The sequence below is a fragment of the Polyergus mexicanus genome, unplaced genomic scaffold (assembly GCF_030449975.1).
Source record: "Polyergus mexicanus isolate NDT 795.1 unplaced genomic scaffold, iyPolMexi1.0 SCAF_19, whole genome shotgun sequence".
NCBI classification, from domain to species: domain Eukaryota; kingdom Metazoa; phylum Arthropoda; class Insecta; order Hymenoptera; family Formicidae; genus Polyergus; species Polyergus mexicanus.
This window is the reverse complement of record NW_027223339.1, coordinates 2,581,927-2,604,006: the sequence shown is the minus strand read 5'-3', so window position 1 is coordinate 2,604,006 and position 22,080 is coordinate 2,581,927. Positions and strand designations below refer to the sequence as shown.

General features: G+C 41.6%; 1 protein-coding gene and 1 long non-coding RNA gene across 20 annotated transcripts in view; one reads left to right on the top strand and one right to left on the bottom strand.

The window, feature by feature from the left end:
- The window catches only part of Zfh2 (Zn finger homeodomain 2), a 313,903-nt gene that overhangs the window by 221,044 nt on the left and 70,779 nt on the right, over window positions 1-22,080 (top strand). For all 19 annotated transcript variants that reach the window (XM_070311087.1, XM_070311083.1, XM_070311088.1 and 16 more), the window contains 4 exons: window positions 211-3,506; window positions 6,295-9,122; window positions 9,502-12,231; window positions 12,375-12,837. In XM_070311087.1, the coding sequence (XP_070167188.1) occupies window positions 401-3,506; window positions 6,295-9,122; window positions 9,502-12,231; window positions 12,375-12,837 (9,127 nt within the window). In that variant the 5' untranslated portion in view covers window positions 211-400. The remainder of the gene's footprint in view (window positions 1-210; window positions 3,507-6,294; window positions 9,123-9,501; window positions 12,232-12,374; window positions 12,838-22,080) is intronic.
- LOC138941438 (uncharacterized) overlaps window positions 19,816-22,080 on the bottom strand; it is a 116,012-nt gene continuing 113,747 nt past the window's right edge. The window contains exon 6 of the long non-coding RNA XR_011448168.1: window positions 19,816-21,063. This is a non-coding gene — a long non-coding RNA (uncharacterized lncRNA). The remainder of the gene's footprint in view (window positions 21,064-22,080) is intronic.

Sequence of the window (22,080 nt, the reverse complement as noted above, 5' to 3'; positions counted from 1 at the left end):
AACCGACTAGATGATTCCTAAATATACCGTTTGCGAAGTCATTCTCTCGTAAGCGAGCTAACTAGTCTCATCTGACGGATACAATTTGGAGTATCTTTAAAGTCCGTATAAGATTTTTAATCTTTTAAAACTATATACTATAAAAAAATAAAAAATATTAACGTTAAACATGCGTATCAATCTTAACGTTCGATCTTCATTTGCTTGCAGGTACGACCTGGGCTTACGTCGGGGTAGCTAGTGAACCCTCTCTCGGTGGCGAAAGGAAGAATAAGACGGGGAGGCAGTCGACGAGAAAGCGGGCGAGTCCGCGCGGAAGAAGAAGAAGAGAAAGTCCGGAGAACGCAGGCGCAGGCACCGTAGGTGATGTGAGGCTGGCGCCCGCCTCACGTCTGGGGTGATGCCCTCCAGTGAGCCTCATCCCCCGTACCACCTTCAGCACCACAATATTCCTCCGTCGCATATACAGCAGCACACGCCGAGCGCGATCGAGCATCAGTTCTTTCAGCAGCTGGTGGCGGTCCATCATCAGCAGCAGCAGCAACAGCGACAGCAGCAACACGGCGGGCCCTTTCAAAATTCCACGTACGCGCAGCAGAAGCAGGAGATGAGCCCGGAGGAGGAGGGGGGCCGAGGGGGTGGGTCCCCCCCGGCGGCTGGGGCTGCGTTACATCAGCCCCATCACCCCCGCACGGCCAGTCCACCTTCGGGCACGGAACCCTGCACCCGCGACGCGATACCGACACCTACACCTATCGCGGACACGACCACCGCCACTACGACTACTACTATGACGATGCAATCGCAGGGTCAGCAGCAACAGCAAGGCCCTAGTCCGAGTCCGAGTCCGACGGGCGGCGATGTGGAAAAATTCGACGGTAAGATCATCTACAATCCGGATGGGTCGGCCTACATCTTCGAGGGCGAGAGCGAGCTCAGTGAAGACGACTCTCTACCTGATGGATGTATCGTGGATGGGCGCGGTGTATCGGTTCCTCACTCTTTAGTTTTCCCGCAAATCGCGAACGCGTACTACGTATCGCGGTTGTACGCGCATCAGGCCTATCAACAGCAGCAGCAACAGCAGCAACAACGCTCGACGGCTCAACAGCACAATCCCGATCTTCCCGTAATGCACAGTTACCGGGTGATCAGTTATAGGAGCGCAGAGGGTAGTAAACAACAGCCCGCTCCGAAGTTTACGGCGCCACCATCACCCGCATCAGTACCCATCAAACCTATCTTAATGTGTTTCATATGTAAGCTCAGTTTTGGATACGCGAAAAGTTTTGTCGCGCACGCTCAGGGTGAGCATCAACTTACTTTAATGGAGGACGAACGGCAGATACTTTCACAATCGACAGCGTCGGCCATTATTCAGGCTGTGGGTAGAGGAAAGCAGCCACTTGTTAGTTTCCTGGAGCCTGTCACGAATTTGGCTTGCACTCAGGCGTTACCCGCGCAAATACAAGGTCAACAGCCACAACAGCAGCAACGTAATGAGTCTAACGAACACGAGACAACGACAACGAACACACCGGCGAGTACACCTGGCGTACCTAGTAGTCCTCAACAACAGCAATCGCAACAGACGCAACAGCGACCATCGCCGAGTACTCCCACAACGCCGACGTCACATTCGAATCATCCTCTAACGTATAATCATCAACAACATCAGTGGACCGGCGCGCAGGTCAGTGCCGTATCCTGGGCCAAGGCACCCGATGTCATGCATTACAGTTCACCACCACCGTCGGCTTCGTCGGTTAAAGGATCTCCATCTTCATACGCGCTTACTCATCCACAAAATCCACCGAGTTACAGCGGCGGTACCACGATAGGTGTGTGTTCGGATCATATGCAAGGCAGACCGAGCGGAGTAGAGTGCGGCAGGTGTGAATTGATATTAGCTACCAGTCGACTCGCCGGTGCCGGTGGACCGCTCGCTGGCATCCATAGCCGAAACTCTTGCAAAACTCTGAAATGTCCTAAATGTAACTGGCACTACAAGTATCAAGAGACTCTCGAGATACATATGAAGGAAAAACATCCGGAAAACGAGACATCTTGCATCTATTGCATCGCTGGTCAGCCGCATCCTAGGTTAGCGCGTGGCGAAACTTACACTTGCGGCTACAAACCATACAGATGCGAAGTGTGCAATTATTCTACCACGACGAAAGGCAATCTCAGTATACATATGCAGAGTGACAAACATCTAAACAACATGCAAGAATTGCAGCAAGGTAGCGGGGGTGGTTCCGGTACCAGCAACCCCTCCTCGTCTCAGGACGCGCCAATGCCGACGCGGAGTCCTCACCATCAGCAAAATCACAATCCACATCTAACCGCTCAGAGTAGTAATCAGAGTAAACCGAAGCATTCGTTTCGCTGCGACGTATGCAACTATGAAACGAATGTCGCGCGGAATCTGAGAATACATATGACGAGCGAGAAACATACACACAATTCGCTCGTTTTGCATCAGAATATCAAGCACATGCAAACATTGTCCGTGTTGTCTCACCATCATCAAGCGCAGCAGCATCATCAGCAAGCGCAACAACAACAGCTCGAACAATTGCTCCACTTAGGCGGTCTGGATAAACCTCCGCAACATGCGGAGGCGGCATTGGCCGATATGGCTTACAATCAAGCGCTTCTGATACAAATGATGACCGGCGGTCCACTGCCGCAACAGCTCCCGCCTGACATCATGGCGAACATGGCTGCCATGACTAATCTTGGCGGCGATGTTGGGCTTTCGCCAGACAGCATGGAGCCTCCGCCAGAACCTGCGGACCAGGATCCCGCCCATCTTTATCACTGCTGTGTCTGCAACAACTTCGCGACGGATTCGCTCGAGGCTCTGGGCCATCATTTGGCCGTCGACAGAACGAGGACCCGCGAAGGCGAGATACTTACGGTGCTAAACGCACATTTCATTTGCAAGCTTTGTTCCTATAAAACCAATCTGAAAGCAAATTTCCAGCTGCATTGCAAGACTGATAAGCATCTGCAGCGGCTGCAGCACGTGAACCATGTGAAGGAGGGTGGTCCACGTAACGAATGGAAACTCAAGTACTTGGCGTCACCCACGAGCGCTGCACAATTGCGCTGTCATGCGTGTGATTACTACACTAACAGCGCCCATAAATTGGCTCTGCACGCCGCCTCGCCCAGGCACGAAGCCGCGGCGCTTCTGCTCCGTCATCTTATTGAGGCGAGCAGCAATATCCAAACTCCTGGGAAATTGTATCACTGCGCTCTGTGCGTATTCAGTGCCAAGCACCGATTGCCACTCTTACAACACGTGAAATCTATGCGACATTTTCAAATGGAGCAGTTACATCAGCTTCACAGGAGAAGCAGCCTCCAAGGAAATGAGACTCCGCACACGGATATCAGCGACGTGTTTCAAGTAGTCAGCGATCCCGATGTGCCGCCTACGCAACAATCGAGTCCGACCACGCCAACGACACCCAATGCTACAAGCACCAACAATGGTGAGTTACACAACAAATCTAATAATAAATAAATACGACAAATATTATATATATATCCGTCAGAAAATATTATCCTTTATATAATTATATCATTAACATTTAAAATCAATTTTTTTCATGTTAAGAATATTTTATTCTTAATATATGTATAGAAAAAATTGCTTTACATTTTACATTGGATGATGTTGACATTTATTATTGTATATAGCAAAATTACGAAGAGTAATCAATTAAGAATGCTAAAGTACGCTAAAAGCTCATATTTTAAGAAATTTACATAAAAATGGAATATTCAATTAATTTGGTTTTTTTGTAAAGTAATAGATTATGATGACACATTTACGTTGTATTCTTTACTTTCTCAAAAATTAAATTTCTTTAAACGCTTTTTTTTTATAAAGACAACTATGTCGATACTAAAAGAGTATTTTTGTATTTTTCGGTCAATCAACACGTGAGATAATTTTTTAAAATTATTTATTTGTTATAAACTTGTTTATTTTATGTTTTTAATACAATCAATAATTAATTGATAGATCATATATTGGTTGTAAATTTTTTATATTAGATATACTTGAGAACAGTATTTCAAAAAATGTTAGCATACATTATAAAAATTACATATACGAAACAAGAGAGAGGTAGGTTCACGCTAGATATAATTTCTTTTATGACAAATTTCTTTTATGTTGGCTTGCACCCTACATTAGTTTGCGCGAGTAAAGAAAACTACACCTGCAACTACACTCCTAATGAATTCAGTGGTCTCATTATTTTGTTATCTCACAATTAGCCGGCAATGACGGTAATTTTGTATGGCATATGGCCATGGCGTGTGCCGTCACTACCGGCGCGCACAATGTTGCGTGTTATGTATGTATTATATATATATATATATATATATATATATATATATATATATATATATATATATATATATTGGCAGGGACTGTATTTATATAAATATATATGGAGAAATGCACACAGTTGCTTCGCGCGCTTTGAAAGACATCGCAACTGACGGTCGTATCGTGCAAATTTTCGAACAATTACAGGCGGTATTTCTTTTTTGTCTTTTTTCATCGTCTCTTTGTCATTCCTTTTTTTTCTCTTCTTTTTCGTAGAAAACCGCCATATTAATTCGATGTATGTCGATGCGGCCAATCTGAAATTTGACTTATTATTGTTGTAAGACCGACGCGAGAGCATCTGCGACGCGTGCAGAGGACCGACCGATTGGTTCCTCGTCGTCTTCCTCTTTTTGACACGGCCGGAAAACTTTCTCTCCGCGATCACGGTGATATGTACATACGTACATGCGTGCGCGTTTTGCTTGCGTAAATCCTTCCGTTCGCGCACCGAAACGATTGGCAGAATATATATATAATTACACCGGTAATTCTTTCGCGGATCGGTCACCGGATGGACCGCGGGAGGAAAAATCGCAAGCGCGGTTCTTGGGTAAGTCTAATCAATTTAATAGAGCCGATAGAGAGAATATCTGACATACAGCCGGTGCGTACGTGACATTAAACGCGAACTTTACGTTGCGTAGCACTGTGTGTGCCATAGTTTAGCCGGTAGTATCTATAATTTACTTTCTCCTATAGCGTTTTAAGATAATGTCTCGGGGAATGAATCGCTACGAAATAGATGGCTGTTTCCTGCGCGCGTCTGACTACTTATTGCCGAAGTTTAATATTGCGCCGATCGAATGAAACAACCGATTTATTGTAGCAAATCTCGGCGAAATCAAAACGTATAATAATCTTATGATAACATTATATATAATAATTAGAAGGAAGTTGTAATTGTTCTACGGTAGGTAGAAATTTTATAAATAATCTTAAGTGCTTTTCTTGTTATTCTTTCCACATATAAGTGATTATACACCATATGCGTTTTTAATTAACCGTTTACTACGGCGCCGGGAAATACGATTTAAAAAATTTTGTCATGAATAAATATCAATCGCAAATAACAAGTTTGGTAATTTCAAAACGCACTCGGACATTCATAAAGATACTATAATAAATGGATCGTAAAAGCTTTCTTTTTTTTCTGCTTAACATTGAAACTTCTATTTTGTATTAATTTCGCATCAAGACGTTTCGGTTATAAAATCAGATATACCGATCAATAAATATCAATGTCAATTTAAAAATAAAACTGTGTGTATAATAATTTAATTTACACAATTTTACTTAGGTATTTCCGTTGTCTATATTCTTTAGAAATTTTATATACGTCTGAAGACGCTAAATCCTATTCTTACATGTAACATTTTTTTAGATGCTCTAAAATAAAGAAAAAAAAAGGAAAGGTCAAATCTTGATAAAATTAAGAAAGAGATAACAATAAAAAAGTTTGAAACAAAATCCATGAAAATCTATCAAAAATAAAAGAATTTTGATATTTTAAATTATTTTCAAGTACTCCATTTTAAACTACATAGATATTCATTATTTACAAATATATATATATTAAAAAGATTTTTTAAATATATATATATGTATATACTTAATATCTTTTTAATAATTTAAAAAATTTAACAAAAATTTAAATTCTGTTTTTTTGTTCATATTATACTTTCCTTTAAACATATTAAACGGATTAAAACTACAATTTTTTTCAATAGTAATATGTTATTGACTTAATTTACTTTATATTAAATCAGAACATTAATAATTTTCATCATCTTTAATATGAAGATTCTCAATAATTAATTATTTGTCGCATCCGAAAAGAATCTTCGAAAAACATTTTTTTTTTTTTTGTCTGATTTCAGAACGACGGGAGGAAGGTAGTGAGTGCGGTAGTGAAGTGAAACAAGAACCGGATAATGATCCAGAACCGGAAATGGAGCCGGAGAATGATCAAGACGAAATTACGTGCCTATACTGTACGTATCAGCCGACGTCGCGGGAAGAATTACGACAGCATTTGCAAATGGCTCACGTTCATGATTCGGAAGAGAAAACTGAAGCAGTGAAGGAAGAGCCGACGCCGGACTTATTATGCCCCTTGTGCCAAGATGGTTTTAAGGAACGTCCTGCTCTCGAGAAACACGTGATGCAGATTCATTCCGTTAACACCGATGGCCTGCAGAGGTTATTGCTACTGGTGGATCAAAGTCATTGGCTGAATAATAATCCGAGGAATACTTCAACGTCAGCTGTAACGGCTGCAACGATGCCAACATCGCCGACGACAACGATGAAACCCCATCAGGAAGAAGACATGAGCGAACGGAGTGGCAACGATGACATCGAAGAACTCAACAGGACTGTGTGTACTGTGTGTGGTCGAACTTACCGTTCTCCCGAAGATCTTCAGCAACATCACAGAGAAAATCATCCAGCTACTATGCTCACTTTAGCAGTTAGCGAGAAACATGTTTACAAATATCGTTGTGGACAGTGCAGTCTCGCTTTCAAGACTTTGGAGAAGGTTCAACAACACTCCCAGTACCACGCGATCAGAGATGCAACCAAATGCACCCTCTGCGGACGATCTTTTCGTTCAGTTCAAGCACTTCAGAGACACTTAGAATCTACTCATGATCTCCATGAAGATGAGTTAGCTCAGTACAAACAGAGCTTAATCGCACATCCGTTGCTTCAAGCGCTCACGGAAGAAACGTTAAAGAGGCAAAGCGGCTTGATTGGCGAGCAGAATGTGGAAGATGATGCCGGTAGAGGTGACGAAGAAGAAAGTGATGCTAGTGATTCGTCTCCGTTGCAGAAAGAGCAACGCCTACTAGAGGATTATTTAAATAGCCAAACAATTGCCGAAGATTCTTATCATGATCCTAGTCGAAAATTCAAGTGTCACCGGTGCAAAGTGGCCTTTACGCGTCAGAGCTACCTCACCGGTCACAACAAGACTTTGTTGCATCGCAAAGGTGAAAAGATGTCTTATCCAATGGAAAAGTATCTGGATCCTAATAGACCGTACAAGTGCGATGTTTGCAAGGAGAGCTTCACACAGAAGAACATACTTCTCGTGCATTACAATAGCGTGAGCCACTTACACAAACTAAAGCGAGCGATGGCGCAGGAACAAGGTAACAACAATACATTGATCTCGGTAGTACCTCCGGCCAGTCCGACCGAATCGCCCGATTCCCAGCAAGATCAAGACAAGAAACCTTACAAATGCAATATCTGTAAAGTCGCGTATACCCAGGGAAGCACGCTGGATATTCACATGAGGAGTGTTCTTCATCAAACGCGTACCAGTAAACTGCAGGATCTTGCAGCTAGTGGTCAGGTAGATCTCGCTCGGCCATTAATTGAGCAACCATCGCCGACAAGCCCAACCAGTTCACCCGTTAACACTAGTAATGCAAGCGGGATGCTTTGTTGTTCACGCTGCAGTGCTCTGTTCGTCAATCAGGAACAATTGGCAACACATCAGCAACTATACTGCATTTTTAGTAATCCACTGGCATTGTTTCAACAATTGGCTGCTTCGCAGCAATTAACCTCATCCACTGCGGCTAAGACACCACCTCCTACATCCACGACGCCAGGACCGCAGCAACATATGCAACAAGCAACGCAACATTCGTCGCAGGACATTCTATCCCAACCTCGACATAAGACCTCGCAAATGTACAAACATCTTTTGGAAAGCTTTGGTTTTGATCTCGTCATGCAGTTCAATGAGAATCATCAAAGACGGCAGCGTAAGGAGGAGGAAGCGGCCGCCGCTCTTCAAGCGCAGCAGGAACAACAAAAGCAGGAACAGCAGAAGCAAGCTCTCGCTGCTCAAGCCGCGCAAGAGAAAGAGGAAGAAGCTGAGGAGACTCACATTGATGATGACGTGATACCCGAGCTTACACGCAGCACTTGCCAGCACTGTAACAAAGAGTTTAGCAGTGTTTGGGTTCTGAAGGCTCACTGTGAAGAGGTCCATCGCGATCTTGTACCGCGCGAATTCCTCGAAAAGTACGCGCAGCAGTTCAAGTGCGAGTACGAGAAGAAAAGCGTGGTGGTGACCGTCGCGACGTCCTCATCAACTACCACGGCGCCGAGGAGCTCCACGCCTGCTGCTGGACAACCACAAGATCTTAGCTCTGATAAAGAATCACGCGAAAAAGAAAAGGAAGAAAACACTGAATGCAAGGAACGTATCAGCCGAACACCAGAAGCCACATCAACTACTCCAGCTACTACTCCGGCATTGAGCAACACGCCCGTTTCAAGTACAGACTCTACGACGCCGACTGTACTCCCTACCAATTCGCATCATATTTCACAACAGCAGCAGTCGCAGCAGCAGCAGCAACAACAACAACAACAGCAACATTCACAACTTACATTTGCTCAGCAAATGTCGGAAATGCAAGCTGCTTTGAACGCAATGGCGGCATCGCAACTACAGCAACATCTGCAACAATATCCGGGATTGATGATGGGAATGATGGGATTACCATTCTCATTGAACGCTGTACCCGCTTTGGCAGCTATGAACTTACAGCCGCCTTTAGTGCCAATGATGTTACCACCACCACCGTATGATGGTGCTACCGCCGGATATCCACCAATTAATCAAGCGGATCTTCTTGCTAAACAGCATCTTGCTCTTCAGCAACAACAGGCGGCAGCAGCGGTAAGTAGCATGAGAGATATATAATATGTGTTGTAATATTTATTTATTTTATATTTATTCATTTATTTATTTATTGACGCAAACCATTTTTTGATAACAAATAATATTACAATAGTGTCGAACAATAATAAATAATATAATTAAAAATATAATTAAAAATATAAAGATATAATCACGCCAGGAGGATAAGACAGATTTAAAAGAATGTTTAAATTTATATGCAAAAGTGAAAAGTTGTTCGAAAAAAAATATTTTTCGTATTAATCTATCAATCTATATTTATTTATTTTCTGGCATTGTACAACTATCGAATATCAATTGCATATGTTAAATATTAGAAAGCGGACGGAAAATACGAGCAATTATTTTGATCTTTCAGGCGAACGCAGCTGCATCACAGAAACGAGCGCGTACGCGTATCACAGATGAACAGCTAAAGATACTACGCGGCCACTTTGATATTAATAATTCTCCTGGTGAGGAACAAATTTTGGAAATGGCCGCCCAAAGCGGTTTGCCGCCTAAAGTTATAAAACATTGGTTCCGAAATACGTTATTTAAAGAGCGGCAACGTAACAAGGATAGTCCTTACAATTTCAATAATCCGCCAAGTACCACTTTGAATCTCGAGGAATACGAAAAGACAGGTGAAGCAAAAGTGACCCCATTAAATTCCAGCGTATCTGGCAGTTCCTGCGACGATAAAAGTCCAAATAAGCAAGTCACGCCTCCACCATCTATACAAAATGCAAGCACATCGCAACTTACCGAGATTAAACAGGAGGCGCCGGAGCAATCACAGTGTCAACAACAACAACAAAGTCAACAACATCAAGAAGAGCAGCAACATCATTCACCCGGTAGCTCGGGTGGCCAACAATCACGACCGCATTCACCTGCGCTCAGTATGAGTTCTGTATTCTCGGGCATCCATCATGACATTTCGTCCCATCCCCCATTGACTACAAACGCCCCGAGTGCTCCGATGTTACCGCCGAAACTGGCGCCCCAAAACTTTGCCAATCCTACTCCGGGAACAGGTAACGTAGTATCGAACGCGATCGCTGCCATAGCACTTACACCGCAGAGATCTCTTAGCCCGGGCCGCGGACCGACAGATTATTCTTTCGGCGGCAATAGTAATGGCAGCAACGCTTCCGGCGGCAGTTCCGGAAAACGCGCCAATCGAACGAGATTCACCGATTATCAAATAAAAGTTCTTCAAGAATTTTTTGAGAACAACGCGTATCCGAAGGACGATGATTTAGAGTACCTTAGCAAGCTTCTTGGCTTGAGTCCGCGGGTGATTGTGGTGTGGTTTCAAAATGCTAGGCAAAAGGCACGTAAAGTGTATGAGAACCAACCTGCCGCCGAGCCCGTGACAGCGGGTGGACGCGAGAACGATGATGGTTCCGGTAGATTTCAGAGAACACCAGGATTAAATTATCAGTGCAAAAAATGCCTGCTAGTATTTCAACGATATTACGAACTTATACGCCATCAAAAGACACACTGCTTCAAAGAGGAAGACGCCAAGAGGAGCGCGCAAGCCCAAGCTGCGGCGGCTCAGGTTGCCGCGGTTCTAAGTTCCGAAGACAGTAACAGCAGCTCTACTACAACAACAAATAACACGGTAGCTAACAATCCATCGGCCACCCCTGCGCTCGCCGAACAATTACAACAACCATTGAACACCGCCACGCCTCCTCATCAACATCAGCAGCAGACACTATCTCAAACGCATCAACAGTCTCAGCAGCAGTCGCAACAACAGCAATCGCAACAACAGCAATCACAAACGGAATCAAAGGAAAGTAGCTATCAGTGCGAGAAATGCAATTTGGTGTTCGGACGATTCGAGCTTTGGCGCGAGCATCAGCTAGTACATATCATGAACCCGTCCCTATTTCCGCCAACCTACCCACCTGATACACCTTTCGGAATTCTGCAGCAGCAAGCACTTAACGCTACATCCGGAGTTACAACAGACACTCCGCATCCGCTCATCGCCATGATGCAGAAAAGAAAATACGAAGACTCCGAGGAGGGAACGGGCAGCGACAACCGTTTAAATTCGGAACACAACGAGCAACCGAAGGACAAACGTTTGCGAACTACGATACTCCCGGAACAACTGGACTATCTCTATCAGAAGTACCAGATCGAGTCTAATCCATCGAGGAAGATGCTGGAGACGATCGCTCGCGAGGTCGGTTTGAAAAAACGCGTAGTGCAAGTGTGGTTCCAAAATACACGCGCTCGCGAACGTAAGGGTCAATTCCGCGCCCACAGCCAAGTGATCAACAAGCGCTGTCCGTTCTGTCCGGCGCTGTTTAAAGTAAAGTCCGCCCTGGAATCTCATCTCAGCAGTAAGCACGCGGATCAGGTAGCGCGCGGTGAAGTAAACATCGACAATATCCCAGATGAGGAGCTCTCGATGGAATCCGCTCCTTCAAATTCTAGCACTCCTCATATGATGCCACCGCTGTTTCCGCCGATCAATAGTGACATGGAGGCATCTTTGAAGTCTTTGAAAACCTCTTATTACGAGGAAATGAAGCGATACTTTAGCGAGCTGGCGCACGCCAGTAATGGAAAGCAAGAAATAGCGAATCATCAAATCCATAATACCGAGTCACCGTTGGATCTGAGCAAACCGGTCGATCTCAGCCGACCCATGAAACTTACTCTGGGCGGTTTAAGTAGTCTTCTCGAAGAACAACATGGCGCTCACTTCCGCGGTGGCAGCGATTGCGGACCTCTGACTGATTTATCCGAGCGCAGCATCTGCGACGATGACAGCATGAGCGAAACCACGGAATTCCTAGATGATGAAAGCGGCCCGGCAAGTCCGGCTTCGAGTACTCAGAGCTCGAGGCAAGGACCCGCTAGCGGAGGCACCGGGAATACCTCTGGGCCGCCGGTGACCAATGCACAGTCCAGCGGCGGGAACACCACTAGTCAATCCGGCGGCAAGCGGTACCGTACGCAGATGTCAGGCACCCAGGTGAAAGTGATGAAGTCGCTATTCTCGGATTACAAGACACCGACGATGGCCGAATGTGAAATGCTCGGCCGCGAGATCGGCTTGCCGAAGCGGGTGGTCCAGGTGAGCATCGATGGTCCTCGTGCGAGCCCGGCTCCGAGCTCGTAATAAATCGTTAATAACCCTACGAGGAAGCTGTTGTTTGGACGCGCGCGCGTGTCTAATCTCGATCCGAGTTTACGGAGACTAATGGAAACGAGTTGCAGGTGTGGTTCCAGAATGCCCGTGCCAAGGAGAAAAAAGCCAGGCTAGCGGCGGGTCTGCCGGCCGAGAGTTCAGCCGTTCAACCGCATCGCGGACCGACCGGACCAGACGAATGTAGACTGTGTTCTGTGCGCTACTCGGCCAAGACCCCATTGCAGGAGCATGTCTTCTCGCGGCGGCACATCGAATCGGTACGCGTCGCTGTCGAAGAGGGCAGTCTGGTGCCGCCAACTCCCGGGGCACCGATCGTGCCTGGTGGCGGTGGCGGCGGCGGCCCTAGTATCAGCAATTCGCCGGTAGTCGCCACTACCAGTCAGCAAATCAACCAGCAGCAGCAGTCGGACGAAAATATGATGTACGGATCCGTGTTCCTCCACCCTACGGCAATGTTCCAGTCGCAGCAGCAGCAGCAGCAGCAGCATCCCGCCGGTGCTACGGCCAGCGCCGCAGCTAGCACCACTACCGGTGAGTGTGTAGCTGACCTCTTAGACGACTAAACGACGCCGGTTCGAAATTCGTACTAATTTAACAAACAGCTATTTGTATGCATACATATATAGCAATTTTCAATGCAATTGTGGCTTTACTCAATTTTAATTGTCAATCGCGTGAAAGATTTTTGTTTCGACTTTTGGGGTGATTTTTTTTATAAATTTTATCGATGAGTGTGGATCTTTGGGCGTTCGCGTTAAAATTGAAATTACGTTACGAAATTTCGAATTCGCGAGCGTTAAGTCGTTTATAAATATGTCTGTATTTCTGACATATTATGTAGTCTATGTATATATTGCGATCATATTGTTGATAATGATGTACGTATTTGTAAAATTGGGCCTGTGTGATACTCTAAAGGGCCTATTTGAATAGTGACGTATTAAAATAGTGAGGATTAAAATAGTTAAATTTGAGAAGATATACTTCTATATATATACACACACACACACACACACATACACACACACTCACACACATGCACATATCTACATGAATACATATATATATATATATATATATATATATATATATATATTCATATACATATATAGCGAATATAATATATCTAGAGCTAGGCAATACTAAAAGTTCCTTACAGTTATCATCAGATAACTATTAGCATAAGAATATATGAAATATAATAGCATAAGAACGAATGAGATTTCGCGAAATTGCATAAAGAGAATGATTGAATGAGAGAAAGAATGGGGTGGGTTTTTGAGAAAAAATATGCAAGAAAAATATGCGCGTATAATACACGATACAAGAATAAATTTTTTTTTGTTTAAATGATTTATAATGATCTCTATTGAATAACAGAGATTCGAATTTAATTTCCTGTAAATTGCTGTACAGTCGAAGAGAGATTCACATTATGACAATTCTATTATATTTTATATTATCTGTTATATCTCTTAAAAGCGCCGTTATGTCTTTTATTTAATCGATTATTATATGAAGCTTTCTTTCGATTGACATCGTTCCGTTATACTGTCGTCGTTATCGTCGTCCTTATTTGCGAAACCATTCCAACTATCTTTACGTCCTTTATTAAATTTTTTTTTTTTTTTTTTTTTTTTTTTCCCATTCTACGTTCACTGTAAATATTTCGCAAATTCTCGCTCTTATCTCGAATCGGGATCCGAGAGAGCGAGGGCTCTCTCTCGCGATTGATCTTTATTTAAGTACACATGTAAACTCTCCATGATAACCAATTCTACATCTTAGCTTACACGCAGCATCTCAGCGCAGTAATGCCTTATTTGCTATTAACGACGACGTCATACACGACATTGAAAACTGTACGCAGCTATAAATATACAGCTATATCACACATAGGTATATTATTTTTTGTTATATTAATTATTTATGAAACTTTTTTTTGTGATGTGGTCACGCTCTCGTCTGCCCGTGTTCCAATTGGCTAGGAATCAGAAACGTTATATTAATTATTGCGTGTCACCATCACTGCTGCCTGTTTATATATGTTATATATATTATATATTATATATTATATTATATGTATATATATATATATATATATATATATATATATACACATATATATCGCATATATCTTTATTTCGTTGAAGTGAATGTGTGCGAGAAATGCACGTCTATTGTTGAGATAATAGAGCAAATAATTCCGCGAGATCCATGAAACGTTGTTTACATATATTGGATGACGAATTATAAGAAAAAAACTCGGTATAAAAAACTTGGATTAATTGTATCGAACCGTTGTATTTGAAAATGAGTATTAATTGCTGATTGAGTATTAATTTAAGATGAGGATTAATCATGAATGAAGTAAAATAATCTTAACGATATGTATCAAACGCAACAACGTGAGAAATGAGAGAAAATAGAATCATTTTGATCATCTTTCACTGCAAAGACAAGATATAGTATTTTCAAGCGGTGATGGCTTCTCGCTGCTTAGCTACTCGAAACTAGGACATAGAGACCGTATGTGTACTGAATACGTATACGTATTTACCTAACTTATCAGTGATGCTTTGACTGGTATAATCGCGAATTATGATAATTAATTAAAAACATTTTTCTAGAGTTGAATATTATAGAATATCAGAGTCAAATATTAGATTCATTCTTTTTGTTGGATAGTTATTATTATTTTGTCCTTCTTGTGAAATTCGTATAGCATTTTGTAAAATAAAATAGAAACTTTTCAGACTCGAATATATTATAGAAATTATATATGTAAACATCTTGCAAAAAACGTAGTGTGTAGTAAAGTTTCTCGTTATTTATACGTACAATAGATACGTATCAGAGAGAAGCGTAAGGGATGGCAACGTCAACAAGTTTTTAAATTTTTATTGCGATATTGCTAAAGTAGCAAACAATTCATTTTCAAAAAATGGACTCGAAATGGGCAGCGATATTAACGTAACATTCATTGATTGCCGCGATCGCAGTAATCTTGAATAGTTGGCGATGTGCGTCCGTTTATTTTCTCTTTCTCTCTCTCTCTCTCTCTCTCTCCCTCTCTCTCCCTCTCTCTTTCCAATTTATTTTATTTTACACTCGTATCTCCGTGGCTGACGAGAGCGTGGCTTCGCTTTTTTCGCTTTCCTCTCTTCATATAAGATATACACTCATTTATATTACTTACACATAAGTACATTCATATACGGACACATAATGTTATGTATGTCGATCGCTACACTATTTTCCTACCACTTTTTCTTATGTATATACAATATAGTTTATTATTATTATTATTATTATTATTATTATTATTATTATTATTATTAATTTAACGTTTAATTATTGTCATTATTATTGATTAATTATATAATAATAATAGTATATTATTTTGTGTAATTAGTCAAGAGAATATAATAATTAATATTATTATATAATTAAACATAAAATGATGATAATTAATATACTATTAATTATGATTATTATACTTTATGTTATTAATATTATATCATTTTTCCGTTCTAGTCTAAAATAATAAAATTGTACTACACCACGACATTACTTTTTTGTTTTTTTCTTGTTTCAATTTTTGTATCCCATCCCAAATATACTTCTCCAATTCCTGCCATCAAGGAGCCATCAGAAACGTTTCGGTAAGTCGCGATTGCTTCGAATTTTTATCATTCAACTAAATACGAAATCGAAATAAATGACACGGTTATGAGTTTGACTTGCGAGATTTTGAGATAAATTTTTATCTTTAAATCCCGTAAAAAATCCAGTGGAAAAATAATGTACATGCCATAAGTAAAAGTGAAATGTATTCCTTGAAACGCTCAGTGGAAATATTTTATCACAATCAGAATAAATTATATCAATATATTTATATTATAATATACACAAATGCGATGCTACATTCACTCGGCGAATCAATGCACGATGTAATTTGTAATTTATTACGATATTGGCTTTTAGGATTTCGATCTGATCGACATACATGGCATTTTTAGTTACTAACCAAGTCTATAACTTCGATCATATGACGAAATCATAAGTCAAAAAGTAGCTGCAAACTGGGAGACTAACTCGCATCCGCCTAGCAAATTAGAAGTGACAAGGAAACACACTGTGACGTGACATGTTCGTTTCAAACTCGTGCTCATCACTTACCACGTTTCGATTGTTCCTGACAATTATAATTTCGATTTTTAATAAAATTTTTTTTTTAATTATTTATGAGATACAAACGATCTAATTAAATCTATTCTTCTTAATTTTCACAGGATTTTTTTATAAGTATAAAATTTAAAGACGAATTTCAACATTTAGAGAGAATTATTAAAATTTTTAGTTGTCTTCAGAACTTTTATGGATTCAATTTAAAATATTTTGATTTGTCTGTGGATATGCATTTGAATCCATACATTTATGATATGCGTTATCAATATTGACCTCGACACGGTTCTCTAATAATTTATTATTAAGCTACCAACACAAATTTCATTAAAATAATTCAAACATTTATAATTTCTCGACACAAAAATTCACACAAAATATATTTTTAGAAATGTAAATTGAAGAATCATTAAATAATTTATAAGCATTTAGTCTTATAATTCAAATGAAAGAGAATAAATCTTCTTCACATTAGACAATTATATTAAAGATTGAATATCGAAGAGATATTTCGAGATATATAAGAGAGGAGAGTAGGAGATTGTTAAAATGATCGGGGATAACGTTGCGATTGGTCGCAAATTCGAAACGCGCGTCTGTGCTTCTTCGACAAAAAGCTTGGGTATTAATTAGTTACGGTGCTTTTTCGAAGCATCTTAGGCGCGACAAAAGCGACGTAGATATATGCGACAGCGAGCGAAGAGACGAAGCATCATATGAACCATTGTACCGCGTGGTCATGGTCGTTCATCGACAGTCCACCATCGGCGTCACCGCGACCGCTTCGATAAAATTTCCTAAACCATGCGATCGCTGTCTTGAATAGGACGAGACATGTGAAAAAAGAGAACACGATATTGAAAAAAGAGACGACGATATTTGTTGAGAAAATTGATTTTCTGGTGATGTAGTGCTGTCGGTGCTTTTGAACCGGATTGCTTCATAAACGAATATTCAACGTGCAGTTTGATCTCTCTTAAGATCCCTCATAAAGTCATTGTTAAATGTGAGAAAAGACACGTGTAGGATTTTATATATTTACTATTTTACTTGTTTAAAATAATGAAGATTTAGACATTCTTAAATATTTATCTATAGCGTAAACGAATGCATCTCGATATATGACACAAGATTTCATCTAGTAATGTATGGAATGTCGAGAGAAGCAAAGAAAGAGGGAGCTTCCTCGAGTTGATTTTTATTTCCCATTATTTATGAAAGCCACAGTCCTAGTATAGAAGTTCTCTCCACATGGAGAGCTCGGGAGACCGAATCTCTTATACATTCCATAGTTATATACATGACGTCCGAAAGCGTTCCGAAGAATAAAAGCAAGAAAATCTATACGCCGTCGGGGCATTGAAATCCCATGCTAATGCTGAGTATACACGGCGAGCGGAGCGAGCAAACGTATCGTCGTGTCGCGGCACGTGTCGCATCGACACTTCCGTATATACCATATACCTATGTCTAAACATTCACTCGAGTTCCATGATCCCCGAGTTTCGGCGCTACGCGGGGGAAGGGGCGTCTCTCTTATACAAATTCACCGGATCTCAACCCTTCCGTTTGCGTCTCGTGGCGCGGGACCACGTGTCGCTTGACGGAGGACACACGCGGCGTGCGTCACTCCGTCGAATCTTATGCTAATATCGACTCGCGGGATCGCTCGCCGTACACGAAACACCGGCGTCGGCACGTTTCTGTAGCACTGGCGCGACGGCGGAACGATTATACGCGCGATTCGTAAAATTATGCAAAGTACACGGCGGAGGAAACTCTGTCTCTCTCTCTCTCTCTCTGCTTCCTCCTCGCGTGCTTCGCACGTCGAGGGATACGCGAGCGGCGCGTGGCACCGCGCTTGCAGCGGAAATGCAAATGGTAACTTCTCGTCGTAGGGTTGAACACGTTCCTCTCTTTGTCCCGAGCGGGACGAGACGCCGTCGTGTTGCTCGCGTGTGTCGGCAGATATTGAGTCGTCCGGTATAATCTGAGATCACCCGTCCCAACGATTCACAATGCGTAAAATTGCAACGTGGAGTATCTCCCGTTCCATTAAGGAACCGTTTAAAATCGACGCTTTTAGAAAAAGTGTTTCGGCTCGCAACTCCAAGTTCTTATAGATTTCAGGATCGTAACTCTTATACGATACAATAGACCGATAAGATTAAGCGAGGGAGAAAAAATTTGAGAAGCGTCATTCTCGAATAGAATATGAAAACTTTTTTCCAAAAATCCATAGGTAAAAAAGGATACAAGAGAATTGAGATATATGTATAATTCTGTATATTTTTGTCACAGATTAAGATATCTATATACATATTCTTTTATGTGGCACAAAAGAAATTAACTTAATGGATTCATAGTAGGCGTCGCATCAAATGTTGTTCGATAAAGAAATTTTCTGCAAGGACGCCCGGCTTAGAATTATAAATGTATTGAGCACGTTTCAGCCTTAGGATTACTTTATCTTCATTATTATGTCTTACCTTCCTCGTAGATCAGGATCATGTCAGCTTTATCTCGGTAGTCGATGCCGTATTTGCTAAATGGCTTTTTACTTCGATAAAAATTTCATATTAATGGAAGAAATCTTGAGATTGCAGAAAAGTATCGGTTTATAATATATTACTATCTCAGCATACACATTGAAAGATTAAATGATGACTCAATTATCCAATAATCAAGCTGTAACGGTCACAATAATTTCAATGATTTCTCTATTATTTCATGTATTGGCAATTAATACTTCCTTTTAATCTATTTGCATTATTAAATAATTATTAAATAATCATACAACATAATTTCATATTTTACGTTTATATCAAAATATTTTTTGCTTGCAAAGAATCCGCTTTAGAAGTGCTTAAGGCACAATTAAGGCAGTCGGTATAGTCCAAAGGATTCAAGGGAGCGAGACGCGTCCTTCTGAGTAGGAGTAGAAGACCTTGTGGACGCCACCAGGTAGGAATTAGCATGCCGTGACGCGAGTCGTTCTTTTTCCTCGACGTCTCGGGTATTCGTATATTCGGTTTTAATCCCTTTCGATTCAGCGGGTGGGACCGCAAACTCTCGGTCAACTTTGAGACCGCGCGGCGGCCACACGAAATCGGTTTCCTCTCACCTTTTGCCCGCGCCTGTCTCCTCGATGTCCCGGTCCCGGGCCATATGTTACCTGATCCGTGGCTAAGCTATTAATTATATCGATCTATATAGGCTGCGCATAGTTAACGGCAGCACGAGCAGTTTCAGAATCGGTGACGCTTTATGGCCATTCTCTTTCCCCCCCGTTACCGACTCCCTTCCCCCCCCCCCGCCCCTCCTACGTTCACTCTCCTCCTCTATCTTTCTCTCCTTTATTCTGCTCTTCTCGCTGGTTCTCCGACAGCGGGGCGAGAACCTAAAAAAGCTGGAGCCTCACGCACACATTGCGCAGAAATACATAAAACCCGACCGAAGGCATAAATCATTAGGGCCGATGTGGAGAAACTATTACGTGACTCATGGCTGGGGATCGGGAGAACTGAAAAGGGGAGGGAAAAAAGGAGATAGCGAAGATTATACGAGAAAAAAATTTCAGGGGTAGCGGTGCATTTTCCTAGGGGTACCGTCGGTGAAGCTCCAGTTAGCGTGTTATTCAAGCCGTTTCGACGAGCGAGATTTCGGCCGCGAGAGTTCGTCAATCCGTCACTTTCATTGAATTACATAAGTTTACATTGGATGTTGACTTTTTTTTCTATGCAAGAGAGAATTTTAAAAAATATCAAGAAAACAATTTTAAAACATTAAAAAAAGATAGTGGTATAAAAAAATAATAATTGATCAATTTTCTTTTTTTATTTCTGTAAAAAATTATTAATTAATTTCTCTTCCTATCAATTTTTTACAAAAATAATTTTATCCTCTTACACGCATGCATATATTAGCATAATGTGAGATTTTTGCAATCAGTTATCGATAATCATCGTAGATAAAAAAAAAAAAAAACGAATTTAGCCATATATCTTTCGTTCTCCTCCGTCTCACGTGTACGCTTTAGCGTTGCGTCATTCGGAAGAGGAGGAGGAGGAGGAGGAGGAGGATCATTCCTAGACGCCGTTAAGTATCGATTCTGCCGCTCTCGTATGCGAAGTGAATCCCCAATGTCAGCTCATCACTTTCTCCGCGGACGAGCACCACGTAGCAGGAGGTAGACAGATTCCTTCGAGGGTTTCTTTGGGCTCTCTTCGGTGTCCCGCGCGCGGGCTTCATCGAGAGAACGCGCGGACGAGACGCTGGAAGAGGAGCCGGCGCGGAACGAGTCACGAGATAACCGTTCGCGAATAATCTAGTAAAAGTAGTGAACCGAGAGAGAAGCGTCCCTCCCTTTCCTCCGCACCGGTGTTTGTCCAAGGCGCTACTGGAATCCGGCAAAAAACTCGCCGGTCGGCTACCGGCCCCTCTAACGCTTCCCTATAATGTACCATGTTATTTCCCGCCATCTAGCCACGCCGAGTCTTTCGGAGGGCGAGCTTCCTCCGTGAGGCTGCTATCTTCGACCCACATATCGTCGGCTCGTTTTGGATATGACTGAAAAAAAAAAAAAAACGACCGATTAGGAGAGTAATTAAGTTTGTGCGCGATGTGGCGCAACTAGTTTTTGTCGCGATTTTTGTCAATCTCCTTAAAATCTGAATCTTACGTCTTTTATAAAATACAATATATTGTATAAAAAATATTTTATACGATATTTTTGTATAAAAATTAATGACGTAAAAGAACTGATGATATATTGGAAGATATCAATTTAAAAATATAAAAAGATAATTTTTCTAAAGTTTTTCTTGTTGGAAAATCTGAATATTTTATAGTTGAACGTATCGCGACGAATTATTTATGACTAATTGAAAATATATATATATATATATATATATTTAATTTTCTTAAATGGATGAGACACGAAGAAGTTGGTACTCGGAGCGTATAAATTCTCGGATCTGTCAGTCGCGCGAGCAGCGGCAGATTTCGCTAAAAATACGAACATGATTGTGCGTCGGGCATGCCGCATCGACCGAATTGTTACGACCTGAGTGCGCGTGAACGACGATGCCATAAACTCCGCGAAGGTAACATGGCGCGACGAGTTATGGCAATGATGCTAGGAGTTCCACGCATGACTCGGCACGAGGCAAATACTCACGGGCCTTGGACCAGTAAAAAAAAAAAAAAAAGAAAAAGAAAAGAGGACCCGGTCGTTTAGTGCCTGGATGCGCGCCGACTCGCTACGTTCCGCAAAAAAAGATCGATCGCTAATTACTAGAAACCGTCTTGATCCTTGATATGTGAAAGCCGATTATATAAAGACGATCTCAAATATACTTAGTAAATCAGAAAGTTAACGGTATATCCGCGAAGCCTTGCGAATGAATCAGCATGAAAATGACAGGGCGAAATATATTTGCGCCTTTGCAAAAACGAATAATTCCTTGTATTTACACTCGTGATTGGATTAGCTTCCTCTTTGTAATTGAAGAAGAGTACACGCACACAAAAACGATGTAAGTAATTTTTTTTCAACAGTTAAAATATTACAAACGTTTGGAATAT